The 20,707-nt window shown below is 40.0% G+C and overlaps 1 protein-coding gene across 5 annotated transcripts in view; it reads left to right on the forward strand.

The window, feature by feature from the left end:
* TOX (thymocyte selection associated high mobility group box) overlaps positions 1-20,707 on the forward strand; it is a 276,879-nt gene that overhangs the window by 236,464 nt on the left and 19,708 nt on the right. For all 5 annotated transcript variants that reach the window (XM_048840750.2, XM_048840746.2, XM_048840747.2 and 2 more), the window contains one exon: positions 10,329-10,409. In XM_048840750.2, the coding sequence (XP_048696707.1) occupies positions 10,329-10,409 (81 nt within the window). The remainder of the gene's footprint in view (positions 1-10,328; positions 10,410-20,707) is intronic.

Genomic DNA, 20,707 nt, shown 5'->3' on the forward strand with positions numbered 1-20,707 from the left:
TTTATATAAGGGCAGATCTGACACAAGTGGGAAGAATTTAATTTCCCACTCATTCTTTCCTGCTGATGTGTCCTCTTCCCGTGGTAGAAGTGACAAGTGTAAATAGTTAATTTGCTTCAATTATGAGCCTGTCCTGCTAAATTAGAAGCAGCAGGAATATGAAGAGCCAGAATTATACTTATGAGGCAGCTGACAAATCCTCTGAGTCCACAAAATCAAATAATTTACTCCTCATTGGTGCTCAAACACCCACTAGATGAATGCAGCAATTTATTCTTTATCATCTGATGGAACTTGGATTGTATGTTACCAATACTTAAGTAAATTGAAGTCCCTCTGTATTAGTATCAACATTTGTGATGCTGTTAGCATGTTTGTTATAAACCTCAAGCTTTCAAGAGTTTCTATCTTGGCCACTAAAAATAACCCAGAATGATTCTGGTGTATGTGTATGTATGTGTATATATATATATGGGTGTGTAAAAAAAATCTCAGCAATTTTTAAAAAGTTTCTCTTTGGATCACAGCTTTTTAAATGTGTAATAAAAAAGTAGAAAACTAGCTAATTCAGGGGGGAATCTGGTAATTCTGAACTGTCTTTAAAAGTAGTTTCCAATATTTAACCTTTAAAATACTGGCATTTTACAAAGATAAAATGGTGCCTGCTGAATATTTTTACATTAAGTTCACTTTGATGCAACCAGGCTCTGTGCTGATTTCACAAGTTACTCCAGGCTCAAATGTGCCTTGAAGGCACAGCTCTGCATTGGGAGAGCAATTAAAAGGAGAACTCCCTGCATCTCCCAAGGAGGAATTCTGGGAGGTACTGTGCCATTTGAAATTCCCACACACCACACCCTTTTAGAGAGAAAGATATTGCTCTTTTCCAAATTTGGCCAGCTTCAGAACACCACCTCTCCGTGAGCATATATGCTCACCCCCTGCATATCTTACATTCTTTCTGCCCCTTGTGTTCTTGGTTCAGGGCAAGACATAATCTGATCATATATATGTAATATATGCAACCTGTGGGTGGGGGGGATTTTTCAAAGGCACAAAGGGGAGTTAGAAACCCAACTCCCATTGACTTTCAGTTGGAATTGGACACCTAAACCCCTTTGTGTCTTTAAAATTGCAGGGTAGATCCTCAGGTAAGGTAAATTGCCAGGCTCCACTGACTTTAATGAAGCTATGACAGTTTGCACCACCCAAGGATCTGCCTCTAGCATTTTAGAGCGTACAAGATATTTTTCTGCAGGGACTTATATAGTTGTTGAAATAGTATAAAATGAGTGCATATTTTCAAGTGAGAATATGCAGTTACATTTTCAAAACATTTATTCACAGTTTATTCATTATTAGTTGCTTATGAAGTAAAGCCTCTACCACATGCAGTGAGAAAGAGAGTACTGAGTTGAGTTGTTTTTTTCTCCCCTGCTTTGAGGTCACACACTAAAATTCCCTTTTAGCAACCTTTACTTTTTAAACTAGCAATGCATTTATAAAACAATCTCCAAAGGATAAATATGAAACGCTTTGAAAAAGATCACAAAATTATTGAAATATATCCTCAGATTTATGGGTAGCATACAATTATTGAGGGTTTTAATCTTTTTTGTTTACTTTATTGTGTAAACGAGAATAGGAAGTAGAGACAAATCTGTTTGTGTATTCTGCCACTGTGAATTAGAAAACAAAATATATTCAGAAACAGTCACAAGAAAAACTACTTCACTGTTGAGACTTGAATGGCTGATAAGAAAGAGGGAGTGTTTTCCTCCATTTGCTATCAGTAGAGTTTAAACTGCTTCCTCCTTCCTCCCTATTTATAACAGCAAAGAGGCTTTTATCGTTGGTTTTACCCCTTTTCTGTTAGTGAAACCCATGTTTTACTGGCAAATTTCTGTAATAAAACCGCTTTTTCCCTTGAAAGTGCTAGATAAACACATGAGGCATTTAAAACAACTATTCCAGTTTGTTTTAGTTGGTTGGATCCCTCTTCCCATTGCTTTCTGCTCTTTTTCTCTTCCTCTGAGAACAGCTGGGCTTAATGAACTGGAACACAAGTAGGTCAATAAAATATATACATGTATGTTGTTAAGGTATCAAAATGCTACACGTGATTAAGCAGTCTAACAGTTTCTGCAAGGGCCAAATCTTGCTCGCATTGAGGTGCATAGTTTTGTTACTAACTTCAGAAGGGGGCAGTATCAGACCTCAACGTTGCAGTTCATTTTTTCACAAAATTTCTTACAGATCAAACCCATCCCTCTCACACAAAGCTGCCAGGGTAAACACGATTTCCAGCCTGGGACTGGGAAGATTGAATTCACCCCCAAGCCACATACATCAGAATAGTAACTGCTGCACACCCTCTATAAGGCCACTTAGTCAATATATTCATGGATCTACTGGCCTCCCTTCCAGCCCAACCTTTTCTTTTCTGCAGCCTCACTAAAGTGCTAAAGTGGTGGAGAGGGTAGCCCTCCACAGGGGTGAATTTCAAATGTCCAAGTGGTGCATACAACAAACACTACTACTAAATACATCCTACATGTACCTGTGGGGCCAGGATTGTCTCTTGTTATGTGTTTGTAGTATGCCCAGCCCAATGAAACCTAGGCTTCTAAGTGCAACTGTAGTATAAATAATAATCACAATTTCCTCCTCATCCTTCCCTCACCCTCCATTCTCTAGACTAAAAGTCCATGGGAGTCAGGCACTAAATCATTTGTGTACTCAGCGAGACTTAATCAGACTAATTGTAGTCCATTTGGGTTTAGATCCAGTTTTGCAGAGTACAGCTGAGTACAAGTAATTACCACGTAAATCACACATTTAATGTTTGTGTTTGTGGGTGCTGGTGTTATCCAAAACTTGCATTTGATCTAAAAAAACCCAAAATCTCACCTTATAAACTGCAAGCTCATGAGGTCAAATTGAGCCCTGGTGTCAGTGGCTACAGCTCCAGTGAAATCAATTGAGTTGAACCTGGTTAATACTAGAGCTGAATTTGGCTTGTGACCTTAACTTTGCCTGCCAGAAAAAATGAATTCTTTTCTCCAAGCTTCTAATATATCATCAGTGTCATTTTCATACTATGTCATCTAAGAGACTGCTGAACTGTAGAGCTAGCCCTCAGCCTCTCTCAGTTACAGTTTGTACCTAGATTAAAAGTCAAATAGTGGCATATTTCACTATCCATTAACCAGCTCTGTGGATTGTTTATATGACAGCTACATTTTAGTGGGATTCAGAGTTCTGGGTGCTGCTTCTACTGCAAAATTAAAGGATTAAAACTGGACACTGGCCTCCCGCTTTGGCAAACGTTCAGCTTTCTCTGAGCCTGAAGGAACCCATTCAGCCGTGCCTGGGGATGGAGATTTGGAGGTTGGATTCAACTCTGGAGAGCAGCACAGTAATCTTTTTCCAGAGATTGTAAGCTCACTCTTTGGAAGAGGTACTTCCATAGGTAACATCACTTCATCCATCACTCAAAGAACTCTGAGATGGTGGCATTGCTCCTAGAATTACGACTTTCACAGAGAGCATTTATTTCTTTTTTTTAGATGTATGGAATATGTCTGTTATAGTTTTCAGGCTTCCTGCCTAGCCATCACCTCTCTTAGGTGGAGACCTATATCTCTATCTCTCCAGACCAGGCTTGCAGTCCCTCTGTACTTCATTGTGATTTCCCCAGCAGGTCTGATCAGGGTTCAGCTTCTGTGGTTAACCTTTCTTCAGAGGTTTCAACAGTGAACACTAGGTACCAACCAGCCTTTAGAATATAAAATAAATTTATTCTGAGGGTAAAAGCATTACAGAAAAAATATAAATAAAACAGTTACAGGTTCTAAGAACACTGAATGTACCAGGAATTGCTCTCAGTCTTGTAGGCCAAAGAATGTCCAATATTCCAGCAGGATTGGGGTACCCCTTTGGACAGATTGTACTGTTCATTTGCTCACTCAGGGTACGTCTGCACTGCAATGTAAGCCCAGGGCTAGTGAGACTTGAGTCTGCTGACCCATGTTAGGGAACCCTGGGCTTCAGTGTCTATATTGTATTTTAACCCTATGTTAACACTTTTCTAACCTGTGTTCGAACCTAGGGCTCTGGTGTCCACACTGCATTGTGCAAGTATGCTTTTGACTGGGCCAAGGTCGCCTTGGTAATCAGCCTGCTGAGAGGAGACACTTTAGACTGGGCCTCCCAATTGCTGGAAGGCTATAGCCCAGTGCTGTCACACTGGGATTTCTTTCTCCAATCAATGTCAACCATGTTCAATGATCCACACTGAGCTTGAATGGCTGAGGGACTCCAGCAGGGGCAAGGCACGGTGGCCTCGTATGCAACGCGCTTCCACCGCCTTACCACAGATGCAGAGTTGAACGAAGCACTGAAGATGTAGCAGTTCCAGTGGGGCTTGTGGGAATAAATCAAAGACAAATTGGCCTATGTAGATGTTTACCAGCCTAGACATCCCTGTGGACCTCACCATCCACATAGATAATCAGCTCTGAGAACGAAGAGAGGAGAAAAGAGGTCCCCTGCAGCCCACCCTACCTGCGTACCATGACCTCCGAATTTTGTATATTGCCCATCGAACCCATGCAAACCAATCTGGCTTGTCAGTGCCTCTCATCTGAAGAAAAGGAATGGCACCATCAGCACCACCTGTGCTTCTACTGTGGTGAACCTGGCCATGCCATCTTGGCCAGCCCAGTACGAACACCAAGGGCTTTGGGGAAACAAACCGGTCCAGGCACCGAGCCTCAGCCTTGAAAGAAGAGAACTTCCCCACACCCTAGTCCTCTCTGAGATGTACCCAGAGCCCCATCCAGGGGCTTTTCATTGGCAGGTTCCTATCCATCTATGTATCTTGGGGAAGGCCTGATGGATTCCCCTCCAACAGGCCCTCATTGATTGGAGAGCAGTAGACAAGTTTATGGATGCCTCTACAGCTCAGACCCTACAGGTTTCCTTGCTAGTGCAATTTTCCCCTGATCCTTGGAATCTCCTGACTGACCCTTCATGATGCCCTCATTCCCTGGTGAGAGCAGGTCACTCTCCTGTCAGAATTCTGCCAACGCTCCTAGTATAGTGATCAGGGCAGTCCTCTCCCAAAGGCACGGACCCAAACAAATACTGCACCCCATCGCCTACCTCACAAGGAAGTTTACTCCTGCTAAGCGGTATTTGAGCAAATACAAGATATTTGACAAGGAGCTCCTGGCAATTCAGACTGCCTTCGAGAGTGGCAACACTACTTGGAAGGGCCCATCATCTGGTCCAAATGTTTACCGATCGCAAGAACCTGGAGTAACTGTGTGAGGCCAGCACCCTAAAGCAACAACAGTTCCAGTAGGCCCTATTCTTCTCCCAGTTAAACTTTACTTGACCTACCACCCTGGAATCAGAAATGTGAAGGCCAACGTCTTGTCCTAAAGATATAGCTCTGACCCGCAAGGCCCCAGTCCATAGTCTGAAGTCCCATCATTTTTAAATGCAACCCCTTGGGGCGGGGGGTGGCGGTGATGTCATGACCCATGGCTCTCAAACCTTGGATAGCAGGGTTCATGGAAGCCGCTGCACTCCAACCCTCCCCCTGGCAGCCTGCTGACAGTTGCTTACCTGAGACCCACAAAGGTCCAGCCCAGTGTGAGGATCTGCTCTTGAGGTCCAATTGGCAGAGTCCCAAGAGCGTCAGATCATCCCACTGGCCCTACTTAAGCCAGGAGCAGAAATAGGAATCTGTCGGAACAACTGGGTTTCACCCAGTCAATTTATATTTAATTATCACATTAATTAAAAAAACAAGTTGGAAATGGCCAGGTTCTATAAAAATGTGCTGCCATCCAAGCTGCTTGTTTACCAGTGCTTACTCGTTTCAGAGGCGAACATAAGCCTCATCAGTGGTTTTGGAGGTGTTAAAAGTAAAAGTAAATCTTGGCAACATAAGGTTATAACCAAGCTACAATGTTTGTTGCTCTTAAACAAAAGAACAGAAATCTCCCTCTCAGACTGAGGACAATTTTAATGTATTTCTGTGTTTCGGAATTCCTCACCATCTTAACTGTGATGCACAAAACAGTTTAAACCATTGTCACGGGTACAATTCAGTGATGACATGAGCTTTTTGCCTTTTTAAAATGTCTATAAGGCATCAAGTCTACTCAATGTATTACAAAGATGTATTTAAGCTTGAGGGCTAGAAGTTCTGGCAGCGACTGAAACAGAATGGGAAGGGCACTTGGCTTGCTTATACCTGTTGCACATACCGCTAAAACTGCTAGTGCCACCCACCTAGTCTCCCCATCTGCTTAAATTCCATGTACGAGCCCAGGCCAAAACCCAGGGTACCAGCTACCAGTGTCATCTATGACAGGTTTCAGAGTAGCAGCCATGCTGGTCTGTATCCGTAAAAAGAACAGGAGTACTTGTGGCACCTTAGAGACTAACAAATTTATTTGAGCATAAGCTTTCTTGAGCTACAGCTCACTTCATCGGATGCGTACATTCTCAACTGGAAAAATGTCCTACACACTAAATCTTATCATTACTGATGATACCAGCCAACTCCCAGTCTACCTGTCCACCCCAACCCCACTTGTGTTGCAGCTATCAGCAATCAATATTTCAACAGCCAATGTCAGTGGGATAGACTGACAATATCCCGCAATATGCTGGACAAACCTTATGAAATTAAGATAAACTTTTGAATTAAGTTAAACAGTATTGAATTAGGATTAATACATTTGGGATCCATTGTATTAAAAATATAATTGTGTTTGTGTTATTGTATGTAACTTCTCTAGTAGGAGGGGGTTGCTGCTCTAATTCCGCTGGTTATCAGCCTTTAAAGCCATCTCCCTGGCAAGGCTCACGTATACAAATTCAAACTGGATTATCCAGGGACCAACAAAGAAAGGACTTTTGGATAAATAGCTGGTTTAAACAGACTCAGGGCCTTCTTGCTGATCCACCAAATGGACAAGGGCAGCTGGGGGAGGATTGGAAGAACTGGGCCTACTGAGGCCCCATAAGACTGTGTGCTTGTTCCGAGATGAAGCTGGGATGAACGTGAAATCACAACGAGGTTTCCTTGGGTGAGGTGTTGTAGGACTGCTCTTGCCAAAGCCCACGTTAGGGTCAGGGTGATCTCTGGTAAGCTTATTAGCATGCGTGTAGGTTCTTTTATTGTTTTTAATATGTTTTCTCTCTTCTGCTTTTACTTTAAGAACAAAATTGGCTTGCATAAAAAGAGCTGTGCGGTAAGTATAACTATGGGCACTCACGCTGTTAGCCATCTCTGAAGGGAAAGCAAGCCAGCCTGGTCAGACAGACTGTCTTTTGCAGAGGCTAATACAATGAAGGCAGGGAACTGTGCCTGGAAATACCCTGGTCAGAAGGGAATGAGAAGTGGGTCTCCACCCAAGAAAGGCAACAGCTGGCGAGTGAGAAGCTTGAGAACGGGTGCCCTTGGCAGGAACACTCAGGGGAAATACTGGTGCAGTTTTTCCTGTCAGGATCACCCACCCACTAACAAATGGCCTAAATATTAGGATTCTTGAAGAAGACAAAAAAAAAAATAATAAGAGCCCAAGCCATCATGCCCAAGCCCCATAACAAATACCCATTGCACCATAGAACTGCACTACATGCAAATCAGCTGGAATGGGATTTCCCCAAAAAAACATTGAGAAAGATACAAAAAAACAGAATGAGAAACCCAACCATGTAAATCTGCCTCTGAATAACATTAAAAGTGTTGTGTGCCATAGTACTCATAGTGACATCCTATATCAGGGTCAGTTTAAAAAAATAGTGCTAATTGGGGTTTATACTGCAATTACCAGGTTGAGAGAATGCCTAAGAAAAGTAGGTATGAAAAATGATGTGCATGGTTAATGCTGAATATTATGGCTGGATAGGTGGGAAATAATTAAATGAAGACTATATAATTAAGTGCATATGCAGTAGTGATGTTTGGGTACAAGCCAGAACTCTTGTTAGGTTTATGCTATAAAATGAGATTGCTTTGTTGTATACCACAATTTGGAAAGGGAAAGGAGGAAATCCAGCTCTTTGAGAAACTTTTCCATATGCTTTGACTATAAATGCACAGTAGGCCTGCTTAAAATTTTGATATTAGAGAAACAAGGTGGGTGAAGTAATATCTTTTATTGGACCAACTTCTGTTGGTGAGAGAGAGAAGCTTTCAAGCTCTTCTTCCGATCTGGGAAAGGAGAAGAGCTCTGTATGGCTCAGAAGTTGACTCTGTATGGACAGCAGTTGGTCCAAAAACGATATTTGCTCACCCATCTTGTCTTTCTAATATCCTGGGACCAAAATGGCTACAACTACACTGCATAAAATTTTGATACTCATGTAATGCAAAATAAGACTTCTGATCAGCTGAATCAGGACTACAATATCAGGAAAAAAACCTATGTGATCTTTTAAATGTCTTGTCTCTATGTATGTGATGTTATTACACTCAGTTGTGGTTTTAAAATCTGGATAGCAAAACGATGCAGCTGTATTCAAAAGTACAATATAATTTGAATTCATCTTTGTTCTGTAGGTCAAGTTAATTCGTTTTAGCACCTGGGAACAGATTGTCAACTAATTCTCATTTTGTTTTCTGAAAAAAACAATAAATTTGCCCTATAACTGCAAACAATCACAATTTAAAAAGTAACTTATTCCCAGTTCTTTGAAAAACAATATGAGCTCAGCCTATACCATATATTTATCCTAATCTGAAGAAATTACAAGAATGCACACACACAGTTGCACAGCTAAAAACAATCTTTTTTCCTCTCTGTAGATATTTACAATTTTGGTATCCTAGGACTCCTCTTTTTCCATCATGATTTTATGCTTCCCAAAATCTTTAATCCTTTAGGCAACCTCTGAGTTTTCCCAACCTAGATCAGAGGATTGTTCTTTCTCTGAAAGCAAAGCTTCACTGAAATAAAAGATATTTCACAAGAATATTCTTTCTATAAATGATGTAGCACCAGATCCTTCCAGCCCAGTACTGTTGCTCTGTTTTTGTATTTTGGAATTGTATTGTCCAGTGTATGTGCAGTTTGCAGCTTCCATGTGCTCGCCATTATGAGAATACTCTGGCTTTACTGTAGAATAAGAGGATCAAAAGAGATCAATTTAAAATTTCATAAAGTTTACCTTACTGTAAAGGAAATGTGTGTGTGTGTGTCCTACACACCTGCAGAATTTATGAGGACATCTCAAATTTGTTTTAAGTTGCTTTTGCCATCCGCTGCACTTTGAGTGCATAGTCCAACTAATCAGAGACTGGGTGCCGGTTTAGCAACAGTGCAAGGCTCTTTTAGGTTGTCAGCATGTACATTGGCAAGAAATTAGCCTCTATGGAGCTTGCCTCCACAGCTGGGAGGGTTGTGTACCCCCTGTACAGGTGCTAGCTTTCCAAGTATCTATCTATATTTTTAATGCTCCAATTATAATTTTGTCTGGGTGTCCTGCCAGTCCCTGCAAATAACCTTCAGTTCTGAAGTCTGGGGAAATTTGAACTGGATCTTTTAACTCTTTAAGCTATTGTGTTAGTTACACTGTAGGCAGAACAGTGGATTGAGAGGAATATACAAGAAAAGGTACACTCTCTTGAAGAACTCAGCAGAACTTTGCAGGTCAAGATTGGAACAGTGATTTACACTAACTTCTTTTCATGGCTCCTTAGCTTCTCGTTTCTGCACAGAGCTTGCCAGAACTTTGATTTGCCTCTGACCTCCTTTGGACTGGGCTTCTCTGACTGTCCAACAGTTTACCTAATAATGGAAAAAAGTCTCCCAGTCATGCTGAAGGACACTGATATCTCCCCAAGCCCTCCCTGTCCTCTGCATCTCATTTCTTCCTTTTTTCTTCCCAACTCAGCAGTCCTGGACCCACCGACTCTCCTATTTTCCAGAGAAGTTCAGCTGGTCTGCCAGATGGGAGACACAATGAAGAGCACCCCCACTGGTCCAGTTTGGAACTATACTCCGAATTTAACATCCCTTTGACAACTGAAGCTATCATGCCAATAGAAATGTCCTCAGTTCAGTCAAACATATCAGGATCACTCTGTAGGCAAAGGAGCTCTTTTACTGTGAGCAATATTTTTTAAAATGCTTGGTGTTTTACTTACTCTTTCTCTCCTAAAAAAACCTGGAGAAATAGGAATGGTTGTTTAATTAGAAGGATGTTCTGAAGATCCATGAAACAGATGAAATTGCAATGAAATGAATTGGAATTGCATATAGACACAGATTCATTTACTAATGATCTTTGTTCTTTTGTAGGTATACAAAAAGAAAACTGAAGCTGCTAAGAAGGAATATTTGAAGCAGTTAGCTGCATACAGAGCAAGCCTTGTATCCAAGGTAACACATATATATATTGTGATAGATTGTAAACCATTTTCAGCATTTGTATGGTGCTCAGCACCATGGTATCTAGTGTAAATATTGTTGTTCATTGCCACCTTATACCTATCATATCCATGCTCTGCTCTAGCGCTCAATACAAAGTTATCTCTCAACATAGGCATACCGCAGCCTATCCATTCCTACTCATAGAACATCTGCAGGCGGGATTATAATCACAGTGGAGCAAATGAGAGACCCAGTGGTCATCAGTAAAAGGATCACATTTGCCAGCAGGGGCCACAGCACTGCGCAATTACCAGTCATACTCTTTTCTGAATATAGGAGGAAACTGTGATATCACACATAAAATGCCTCATTTTTAATGCAGGCACTGTACAGCAATGATCATGCTCAGTATCACAATTCAGACATTCCCATGGTAAGCTGAACTTTCTTTGTGCATGCCTCAGATGAAGTAGACAAACACAGTATAGGACATAGTATGAATCACTCGCTTTGGAACAGGATGTCACAGGACCCACTGTACACAGTTAACAGCAACTTTTGATATTGATTTATAGAGCCATTCATAATGCCCAGGATTTCACAACTGATATAAACCACTGTTTTAAAACCCACAGACAAAGGTAAGATTACTGCAACATGCAGACTTGAAACATCAAAGGGGTAATTTGCAGAATCGTATTGTTGATGTTCATTTTGGTGTCTATTTCACAGAATCCAAAGTGTTGATGAGGTCAAGTTTAGAAGCACGTGACTGTCCAGTGGTTTGTGAGTAAAGGTTAGGAGTGAGATGGCAATGCTTGAAGCTTATACAGATGTGACTGAGCAGCACTTTTTGTTACTTTCACGACATATTTACCATCTCTTTAGGGACATTTCAAAACAAAGATTTAATGGATAATTAACACTCGGGTCTTTCATACAGTTTTCCACGTGATCTTACCACTTCTTCAGGTGTTTCAGTATATGACCCCTGTGAGATCAAACCTCATGTAGTTTGTGTTGGTAGACAAACTCTGAGACATGAGTGTAACCTTATTCATAGCTTTCCTGTGTTGTCTTATATACTTGAAATCTAGCATCATATATGCCAGGATATTTATAAAAAGCATGTACAAATGCCTGTCATTCCTCTTCTACACTTGATGAGTGTACAATTCTAGAGATAGTCTCTATGTTTAGAATAGACTCTTTCAAGCCATTGGAACTGCCCAGGGTTCCACTGAACATGACTGTCAATTTATTTGTAAGATTTTACTGAGTGGTAAAATAAGACCAACACACTCATTTTAATGTAAATTACGAAGTCAGCTTTTCACTTGTAATAATGAATTAGGTATCGTTACTGTGCCCATCATACACTGTTTATAGGAAACACTAAACTGTTTTATTTTGATAAGATAATACGTGTAAAACTGAGAATTTTACTCTGATTTTTTTTTCAGGGCAAAAATAGCTGCATAGCATTCTTTGAGGAAGGTTCATTTAGAGAAAATTCAATTAAAGAAATATTGGTGTCTGAGGCTCTAATTCAGTGTAGGAAAGCACTTGGACAGATGTTTAAGCCCATCCCTAGTCAAGAAAGCACTTAATTATGTGCTTGTTGTCCCATTGGCCTTAGTGGGACTTAAGCATCTGCTTAACTTTAAGCATTTAGGTGTGATGAGACTTTAAATAAGCATGTAATTACAAACTGGATAGGTGATATATTAAGATTCGCCATGTGAATTCCATCTATTTGAAACAGAATATAAACTCTCTGTGTTAAAATCTATTCTATTTTACACATACAAAAACTACATTAAAACAATGTTATTACGGTTGCAAAGGCAAACACGCAAAAGTTAGGAAATGCCAGAAGTCTGGCTTCACCTCCGGAGGAAGCATGCTTCACTGTTCTGTGGGGATGATAACTGCTCAGTCACGTCACATGTAGGAGCCTGAAAAATTTGCCCCCCAAAAATCAGTTGAGGCAAACACCTGGCTTGTAAAATGTCAACCCACAAGATTTAAGTTTAGCCAAGTAATAAGCAACTGAAAGCAAGGTCTTATAATTGGACATGTCAGGCAACTTTAACAATAGGCTGTGTCATCAGCCTTGCCTGTAATATTTTTTTAAATAGGGTTAACACCCGGTAAGGTGAACATCTGATTGTATGGATTTAATGTCATAGCTATGCATTAATCTCCATTAAACTCTATCAATGTATTTGCTAGATGTTTTCTCAACATTTTTCTTTTATTTTTATAAAAATTGAAATTAATAGGGCTATAGTCAAGCCTGTTCATGTGTGTGGAAATCAATATGTAAAATCAAAATCACATTACAAAGCATTATGTGTAATGCTATGCAGATTGCCATATTGTTTATAATACTGACTAAGCCTTTGCATTCTAAACAAGTGTCTTTACATTTGTCCTTAGTTGCAACTTTTAGTACTGTTCAGGCTCAGAAATGCAACCTACAGTATATAGCAATTTGTATAACATTACTTAAAATGCTGTGATTGCAATTTGACTTTTTAAAAAACAAGCACTTTTTATCGCTTACCCTGGCTTTTTTGTGTATGCTGGCTGGCAGTAGGATTTTTGCTTTATATGTTAAATATTTATTTATATATACATATATAAATATTTTCTGTAGGCATACTTAACAACTATGGCTTGTATCTATCCTCAAGTAGGAAAAAAGGTAATTTTTCAAAGCTATGATGGCATAGCTAGGTCAGATTTGTGCCCTCAAATAGCATCATTATCAACCACATTTGACACTCTTAGAGTGTTAGAAATAATGCAAATTTTTTGAAGATAATGAATGTGGGACAACATTGTCCCTTTGATTGTATGGCAGGCTCAGACCGCCCCTAACAGAACTCCCAGCCACTGTCTGGAATTACTTTTCAGAAGTACTTAGTCCATGCAGACATTTTGGAAGTTTTAAAGATTAGTTTAGGCTATTTTCAGGGGATACCGTTACAAAACAGTAATAGTGGCTTTCTCCTCATAAGGAGCAAGCCTAAAATGCAGCTCTGTCTGAAGCATTAACATTTTTTTTAAGCTGCTAAACTCCTACAGGATCACTAGCACTGTTGCCTTAGCAGAAAAATATAATAAGCAGTTACATTAATTTGCAGCTTCCTTTTTTATCCATTAAACATCAGTTTTCCCCTACCTAGGAAAATCGTAATGTAAGGCTATAAACAGTAGGTATTTCAGGTTTCTGTGACACACTATCTTTGCTTTTGTGATTATTGTGATATCAAAAATGTTTGAGGAACCATGTAACAAAAACCATATATTACTATTGAAACCATGCATGTAGCTGTATATCCTATATCAGACTTACCTGTTGACTGACTGGGTATTTTCAGAGTTGTTTATGTATGTATTTTTCACAAACCAGTTGTCATGTCCCTTCAAGGATCCACAAACTGTCAGAGAAGAAATTTCTAATCCTAAAAACATTGTTTGAAGCAAAAATGTCCAGTAAATGCAGATAGCCAAAGAATAATCTCACTCAACCTCTTCACCTATAGAGCCACAAATCCTAAAGACCTAAGGAAATTTCTAAGCAATTATTAAAACTGTTAGGCATAACTTCATTGTGAGAACTCACTCGTATTACAGTTCAGCCTAACCTTTAATACACTGAATCCACCATCCTTTTCTAGTTCAGAGGTCTCATTGTGGTGGCAGTCCATAAAGTTAACAACATCATCCAAAACATATATGAACTAAAGGCGAAGCGTAAAGGATAGATGGTGCATTGCACCTCTGTGAGGGTGAATGGGGGGGGAGGTGGTAGTGAGGTGTCATGGCCATGGCAGAACTGAGTCAGTCAATGACTAAGGAGACCAAATGCTGCACCTTCTTAAGGGCAGTGCAATAATTGCTCTGCCAAGGAGTTCCAGGTGGCAGCTTGCCTTCCGTATGCATATTCCTTTTGATGCTTCTGCTGGAAGTCTATCACTTAATGTTACAATTTACCATTACACAATGTTTCAACTTAACTTAAATTAACTTGAAATAATTACATCAAACAGTAAAACAAGAATTTAAGTTAGTTTCCATTTCACTAGAATTTTTAATATACAGTAGTAAGAATCCTATTCTCCTCATTTCCCACCAAGTGTTGGCACTAGAAAGTTCTACATTTACTAAAACATGCAGTAACAAAATAGAAACAGATTCTCAGCTGGTGTATATTGGCATAGCTGCTTTAAAGCCAAGGGAGCTGTGCTGATTTACACCAGCTAAGGATCTCTCACAGACTTTAAATAGTGAGAGATGGACAGAGATGGTGAAATTCAGATTACGTTCAGACTAAAGTTTGAGGCCAAATATATGTGAGGCTTCCCTTTCAGCGGTGCCAAGACTTAGAGATGTTCTCACAAGACTGAAGCCCAAAATGGCAGAAATTTTGAGATCACATTAGTTTGACATATTTTTGATTTTGAGAAGGCTCTTGTTTGTTTCTAAAGTGATTGGGATTGAATGGTTGGTATAAGGTTATTGGAAATGCATTTTTAGAGCCTCCCTATGCCTCTCAATTGGGGAATAATGACACTGGTATCAAATTAAAGTCACATGTCCTTCAGCATATTTATTCAAGCTACATTCACAAAACATCCATCTCTACCTACATGGCCTTAACGAATCCATAATAATCCCCCATAGATGATAACAAAATGTATCTTCAGATTTTAAAATGTTCTCCTCAGGAACCACATTGACTAACCGTATATGACAACCAATAGCTGGCCCATCTTGTACTCAGGTATCAATGATGTGTCTAAAGACTTTTGAACCTGCCACATGTGGTACAATAAATTTGTATAATATATGTGATTTGGAATTAATAAAATAAGAAACCTCATGTATTGATAACCTTCATCCAAAACCTATAACATTTTGATGTTCTGAAATGTTCACATAAAAGTTTTGCTCTTCCAGATTTTACAGTGCTGATCCAAACAGAACCCAAACTCTGAGGTCCTGATTCTCATTGACACTAAGGCTGTGTTACACCATTCTGGCAGAGTAAAGGGAAAGTAGGAGTATATTTACACCCATTTATAAACCGTTTACATTGCCAGAGTAGTATAAAGTAGCATTAGTGTTAATGAGAATCAGACCCTGACCCTGTAGATCTTCGATCACTTATTTTATAGATGCTGGTGATGGCCAAAGGTACCAGAAACATTTATGTATGAACATTCAGCAATTCCGCAAGTTTATTATTCAAAGTCGATTGTGTGGTGAAGTCTAATTGCTCACATTAATAAAGAAATATTTCTGATGATACTGGCCCTAGCTAGGCTAGATACCACTCAATTTACAGTACTCCATTCAGAAGGTTTAGGACCCTTTAGACATTTTCCTCATACCACAAAACACCAGATCTGTTACTGTTAATGCTGCTGATTGTGAAAAAGAACTGTTCTAAAATTAAAAATAAACATTCTGATCCAGCAGGACACCATTGATTCTTGGTGAGTGTATTGGCCACATTTTGGGGTATTTTGTATCTGCTATCTGAATAAATGTAATAAAAAATGCAGCATATAATTTTAGTTTAAGATAAAATTCCTTTGTCCCTGATTGTGAACAGAAATGTGGCTCTGCAAATGTGTCTTCATCTTTGACAGTTTTCTTAAAAGGTCATTGGCAATTTTGCCAGTAATCACACAGAGATCTCGGAATTACCACAGTGTTTCTCTGCATGTAGAATGATGGTGGTAACTGTGTGGGTATCTCTTGGAAAAAGTTGAGTTTTTTTATCATGTTTGAGTTTTGAGTTTTTAATAATGTTACTGTAAAAGTATTTATTAATTTAATTCAAATATATATAATTTGGTCATTTAAAATGTTGCAAATAACAACAAATATGTTCCACAGTTTTTTTCAGCAACTGGGTGAGTGTGTGTGATGCATGCCCATGTGATTGTGTATGGCAGCTTTTCCAACATACTATCTGCAGAAACAAGGCTTGAAAGGGCAAAAAAAATAATAATGTGTAATTAATTTTAAATTTTCTACTTACACTTCTAAGGAAGCACAAGTGAGGACCATCACTCATCAGCTGAAACTGATCTCAGCTTCACTTGACCAGTTCCTGTTTTGCTTTCTTGGAAACAAAGATGGAAAATCAACTCATTATTAGTAGGATAAAAGTTTTGGCCCATTGAAGTTAGCAGGAAACTTTCTATTAACTTCAGTGGGCTCTGGATCAGACCTGTAGAATGCTGCCATATGAAAAACTTACCCTTGCTTTATTTTAAGTCACTCAGAAAAGCCACCAATAGCCAGAAAGCAGAAACAACTCAGAATGAGAATAAAAACTCTCACTTACATATTTCAGTTGCTGGTTGCCTACTAAGATTTACAAGTGATAGTTTCAAAAACCAGCTACAGATTTGAGGAGCCATAGTCTATACTAATTCAAACTGAAGAAGAAAATCCTAACCCTAATGAATCTATCAGATTGCCTGGTGGATGTCACCTGCGTGACAGCTAGTATCTGTGGGACCATTGTATTGATCAGAATATCTATTGTTAGCTGAGTTTCTGGCCATTGGGAGCTGGACTCAGGGAGGACTCTACGGTGGAACAAATTCCAGTATGACCTTTCCTCTGATGGGATCCCCTCCTTTGCCTGTCTGGTTTGTTGGCATAGCCTGTCTCCATCCACCGCACATTCATGGTGTGACTCTCTGAATAAGGATCATCAGGGAGGAGGTCAGTGTACTGCACTGTGAGGTCAGGTCTGGGGCGGGTAGGAACCATCATGTTTCTCAGAGTAGTTCTGTGTGAGGAGACAAGGTGTGCTGATGGTTGGCTTTAGGTTAGAGGCAGGCATGAGGAGTTGTGGCACTGAACAGTGGAGCTTGGAATGTGAAAGGGAAGCCACGCTTTTCTCAAGAGCAGGAGAGGAGAGCAGCAGGATTGGTGAGGGACATGTGGGGAAAGATAAAGGGACTGAGGGTCTATTATCTAAATTATCTCTCTCATTTATAAAGTGCCTCAAACTGTGTATCAACAAATCACCAATATATTCAGTAAAATAAGAATGGCAAAAGTGGGCTATACTCTCATACTCCTGGTATTTGGTTGCTTATACTTAAAAGTGTTTATTATTTTATTTGCTTCTTTTCCTTTCTCACTCCCCTGCTCTTCCTTTCTTTCTACATGGCCCATTTTCTTCCCTTTCTCTTTGTTCCTCTGGGCTTTTGTTCTAGGTGTGACATACCAGGGTACAATCCAGGCTCATGTGTAGCTGGGTCACCCCTGCCCTCTAACCTGGTGTACCCTTTACAATGGCTTCCGTCTCACAAACAGCCTCCAGTGTGTAAGTCAGTCACTCCCAGCTATGCCTATTTGTGTGCTTTAGCCAGCCAGCCACACCTTAGCTCTTGCCAGCCTTAAAGTTTACCACAGGGTGACCCCAATACACTCCCAGTCTCAGATTTTCCCCCAGCCCTCTTCTGGACAGTACAGATATACTGAGTCTGTTATTCCTTTAAGGAACTTGTTGCCCCAAATGGAGTCACCCAATACTTCAACTTGAACACCCTGGATTAGAAAAAGGCACTTTATTAACTACAGAGAGATAGATTTTAAGTGAGTACAAGTAATGAAGCATAAAAATCAGAACTGGTAACAAGAACAATAAACCACTCATTAATGCCTAACTTAAACTATATTAGATTCAAGCAAAGTTTCTCATCTCATGCCCCAGCAGCATTACAGACCAAACTCTCAGATCAGGACCCCTCCCCCAAGTCCAATCAAATCCAAGCTTCCTTTGTCTCTTCAGGTACAGTGAATATGATGGATGTGAGGGGGGATGCAGTGGGGTGTTTGTCCCTCCTTTTTATAGTTTCAGCCCCCTTCTTGAAAAACATGTCCAGCTAGATATCAGGAGACAAAGAGTGTATATGGAAGGATGTTCCCTGCGGTTGTTTTCACTTGTTTAAACTTCCTTTGTCTTCCCTTCCTGCTTGATGGTTCTGTTTACTGCTTAAAGAAAAATTAAGCAGAGCACACATCTCTTTGTTTAGGACAGACCTGTTTGCCAGCCTCTGTTTGAGCAGAGCTGTGGGTTATGAAACATGTGTTAATAACACCATACAGGGGAATCTTATAACTTCACATACAGTGTTGCCACACTTACTTTATCAGGACAATAGTGACCAGAAAACTATGAGTTTTAGATATTCAAGGCATTTTTTGAACAAAGATTATTACAATAGCATGTAAGGTGTGAATATGGGGGTAGGGGAAGGTGTTCTGTCATAGTAGGCTCTTGTGAAAAGGCTGAGTTTTGCATTGAGCCCAGAAGACAGGCATACATCTTTTCGGATGGTGTTCCATATCTTCAGACTTGACACAAAAACTGCTTCCCTCCATGTTCTGATAGGTTTACTCTGCATGCAGCAGTGTTGGAGGCTTACATATGGAGAGGCAATTCCTAAGATATCCTGGTCTTAGCCTATTAAGATTTTAAAAGATTAGGACCAGGACTTCGAATTAAACTCAATAGTGAGCAGGAGGCACTGGAAGGCATAGGCACTGGTGTGAAAAACTAATGTACTAATCTGCAATCCAGTAAGGTACTGGTGAATGTGTATGTGCTCCCTACCTGATAGACTGTATATGAGATTCTATCATCCTCTAGCAACTAATCTACAGAGCCTTTAAGTCCTACCACTCCTAGATCTAAAACAGATTCTCCTTTAGCTCAGGTGGTAGAGAGCTGTGTAGGGAGCAGAAGGTCTAGAATTGTACACCTGTAGCATCAGGCATAAAAATTAGCTGGTGACTATGGTCATAAATTTATGTTGGTACCTTAGTGCTGAACCCTGGGGATGAATATATTTGTCTTCCATGTTTTTCTATGCTCTAAAGTCTAATTAAACAAGTGAATAGGGATCTTTAATATGTTTTCCTGTACTATTTTCCTTAGATAAGCAGAATGACTTTTCCAGTGGCAGATTGGCTAACACCTTTTGGTCTGCAAAGTTATGCCTGATACCTGAACAGCTGGTGGCTCTGTCAACCAGTCAGATCCCCTCTTTCATTCTTCATATTTTATCAGTAACATGTAGTGATGTAGTGTCCTTATGTAGGAACAGATTCTGCTGTCAGTTACACAGGTACAACTCCAGTTGAAAATCAGTGCAGTCAATTAAATCAGTGCAAGCGCTATGTGTGCCTGGGAGGGCAGAATATGGCCTGTGCTGTATACTCACATCTTTGTATGTAATAGATAATAAAGGCATATATGCAAAGCCTGTAACATTTTTGGCATCACCTATCTCATTAGCTCCAGTGCTGCTTACAAAAGAAAAGGTTTCTTCCCTAACCTTAGGAAAGGCTGAAAGCATAGTATGCTGGGGAATTATACTTAGTGGGTTTGTTTATCCAGATTCCCAATAACTGATAATATGTATGTCTTTTACAATAATATTGGACACTTTGGGACTTCAAATCACATATGATTTAAAGCATTCTTAGTCACTGTAAAATACTTGCTTAGTCTGGGGCTGGAGTGTTGAGAATTGCATCAGAATATTGTGAAAAATATATAGCAGAATTACTGCTGGCTTGAGACAATCAGAGCAAATCCTTTTTGATCAACTGGCAGACACTCTTCTGGGAAGTAAAAAAAAGTGATATTCATCCCCAGCATCAGACCATGCAACTACCAGTAACTGAAATGGGAGTTGCACCTGCTTATTTGATCCACAGGATCTAGTATCCTGTAAATTAATTTATTATAATGGGCCAAATTCATCCTTTATATAAGTGCATTAAAAGCAGTGGAGTTACACCAGTAATGAATTTGGCTCAGTATGTCTCCTTATTTAAAGAGGAGTATGACAGAATCTTTGGCTGTATATACACAGAAAAATATCATAATGGAAAAATCCTTAGAAGGGTGGAATCCAAAAGAGCTATTTGACCGCTATTCTTCAAGAGGGGTTATTCAGTCTATCTGACCTCAGAAACACTGGGAGAAATCCTGTCCTTGCTCTAAGGAAATGCAGGAGAGCAGTGAGGAGGGCCAGGGAGGGTGACTATATTTCCGTAGCCTGAAAACAGGACACACGGGGCTGGCCCAAGCCACCTGGCATCGCCGCTCATCCCCTGCACCCCCGCAAATGTTCCTCTGCACCCCCAATTGAGGCAAGTAGCAGAGATTGGAGCGAGGAAGGGGGGAGAGGAATGGGTTGGGCTGGGATCTGGGCAGCAAAGCAGGATGTGAGAGTGCAAATGTGAATACTTTT

This window comes from Caretta caretta, chromosome 2 (genome assembly GCF_965140235.1).
Source record: "Caretta caretta isolate rCarCar2 chromosome 2, rCarCar1.hap1, whole genome shotgun sequence".
NCBI classification, from domain to species: domain Eukaryota; kingdom Metazoa; phylum Chordata; order Testudines; family Cheloniidae; genus Caretta; species Caretta caretta.